Below are 2,337 nucleotides of genomic sequence, written 5' to 3'. Positions count from 1 at the left end.
GTCCCCGAAAAAAAAGTTAGTAGTTTAGATTTACTTGGATGTTTAGACCCCACATATCAAAGTGAATCTCAATTATTAATTTCACTTTCGGGTTAATTTTCGGAATTACTTCTCAAGATATTTACAATAATTGTTACTCAAAAGAAACCCTGCATGGGTCCCACCAATCCCCTCCCCAAAGCCTATTGATTGAGAGTGACTATTTCTTTAATTTTAATTTACTTTTAATATATGTGTACGAAGTACAAAATATAAACCACGAGACACTATATCTACTGTATGAGAGTCCACGAGGTAACTAAGTCTAACAATATAAATAAGCCCATTAAAGGGACCGCAATTATTATAAATCTAACTCAACTACAAACCTCATTAAGTGAAGAGATAATTCCAACAAATACAAAAAAAATAACAATCACATGCAGATAGGTAAGAAGACTCGAACTCCTAATCTCCTAGCCAACTGAGACAACGTCCCCAACGGTTTATATCTCTATATATTTTCGGGACCACCATCCCAAGAAAACGTACAAATCCACAAACAGCACCCAAAATTCCTACAACTACTATAGTACACTTTAACAATGGATACCCAAATTCCAATCGTCCTCATTTCCCTTCTCCTATCATCACTACCTCTGTTTTCAATTTCTTCACCCCATACCTTGCTCACATCCTCATCCCTCTCGGTATCCGATGTCCTATTTTCCCCAAACAGGGTCTTCTCTGCTGGCTTCCACTTCGTCGGTGAAAATGCCTACTGCTTTTCTATTTGGTTCACTCAACCCACATCCGATAGCAATCTCACCGTCGTTTGGACAGCCAATCACGACAAACCCATCAACGGAAAACGCTCAAAACTCTCTCTCCTCAACTCCGGCGACCTCATATTGACCGACGCAGCCCAATTCACAGTCTGGTCGACAAACACCAAATCAATTCCCCCGCTTCAATTACAGCTTCTAAATACCGGTAACCTCGTTCTTCGAAATCCAAGTGGTTCAACGAATGTTTGGGAAAGTTTTGATTCACCAACGGATACCCTCCTTCCAAACCAACCCATAACCCGTGTTGGGGTACACCCAAGTGGTGTGGGTGTGAGTGTAGGGGATCACTCCCCTTGTATAAAAGTGCAAGTGTGCACTGTGTGTGTGGGTGCCAGACGTGAGGGAGAGAGTAAAGAGTGAGCCGGTTTGTTGCTCCCCCGTCCGGGGGAGCGGTGCTCCTCGGAGATGCTCGGATACTCCGTCGGAGAGCCACAGGAGTGAGGGAGAGAGAGAGAGGAGTGGGGAAGCCGGATTGTGGCTATCCCGGTGAGGTTTTTCATACTTGTATATGTGATTTATACACAGTGGAGTTTTCCTCGGATATCTCTCGTTTTGTGCTTGGTTTATTTTCGTGCTTGTGCTTGGAGGTGTGAATCGGGGTCGGGGTCTCGACCCAACAGTGGTATCAGAGCCGGAGTTGCTGGTTCGGGGTCACCGGAGAAGCACGGACAGCCCGTTGGAAGGAAAGCACGGAGCATGGCCTAAGCTGGGTTCTCGGTTGAGCCGTCTGAAAACTCAATCGGACCAGTAAGGGTTGTGTACCTCACTGAGACGAGTCTACAGGAGGTGACGGGGTCGAGTTTCGTTACCGGATGAAGGCTCGGGAGCCATTCGATCGCAGTGGGCGGAGTCGGCGACGGGCAGAGAGGCTGAAGGATACTGGAGGATATCAGTCAAAGATTTGGGAGGCTCCTTGTCTGCTGAGCAAATGCAGGCATGGGTTGGAGCCACAAAAGTCAACAATCTCCACCTTGGCGACAATCATTGAATCAACACTGCCCTCTGCGCCCTTAGGCGCGCACTGCTCGAGAGATGTTGATCAAGTCCAAGCAATGTTGGAACTTGATCCCTGCAACCACTTTGGTGAGCATATCCGCAGGGTTATCTGCAGTCGGAATCTTCTGAAGAAGAACATCCCCTTCCTCTACAATCTCCCTGATGAAATGAAACCGAACATCGATATGCTTGGTGCGGGAATGGTGAACCTGGTTTTTCGCCAAACAGATGGCACTCTGACTGTCACAAAAAACCTCCACGTTTTCTTGAACAATTCCCAAGTCCTCAATCAAACCATGTACCCAAATAGCTTCCTTGAAAGCCTCTGTCACTGCCATATACTCTGCCTCTGTAGTAGACAAAGCCACCGTTGACTGTAACGTTGACCTCCAACTGATTGGCCCTCCAGCAAGTGTAAACACATACCCTGTAGTCGACCGTCGCTTATCTAGGTCACCAGCATAATCGGAATCCGCGTAACCAACCAAATGCTGACCAAGTTTTCTGTTTCTCT

At 46.5% G+C, this 2,337-nt stretch overlaps 1 protein-coding gene across 1 annotated transcript; it reads left to right on the top strand.

Moving 5' to 3' along the window:
* The first annotated feature begins 584 nt into the window (after window positions 1-584).
* LOC131328331 (putative receptor protein kinase ZmPK1) lies at window positions 585-1,532 on the top strand. The gene is made up of 2 exons (XM_058361284.1): window positions 585-1,076; window positions 1,353-1,532. Exons 1-2 carry the CDS (start codon window positions 585-587, stop codon window positions 1,530-1,532), a joined length of 672 nt encoding a protein of 223 aa, XP_058217267.1.
* Window positions 1,533-2,337: the final 805 nt, after the last annotated feature.

The sequence above is a fragment of the Rhododendron vialii genome, chromosome 6a, assembly GCF_030253575.1.
Source record: "Rhododendron vialii isolate Sample 1 chromosome 6a, ASM3025357v1".
NCBI classification, from domain to species: Eukaryota; Viridiplantae; Streptophyta; class Magnoliopsida; order Ericales; family Ericaceae; genus Rhododendron; species Rhododendron vialii.
Note: the sequence above shows the minus strand (reverse complement) of the source record. Positions and strands in the feature narration are given on the sequence as shown.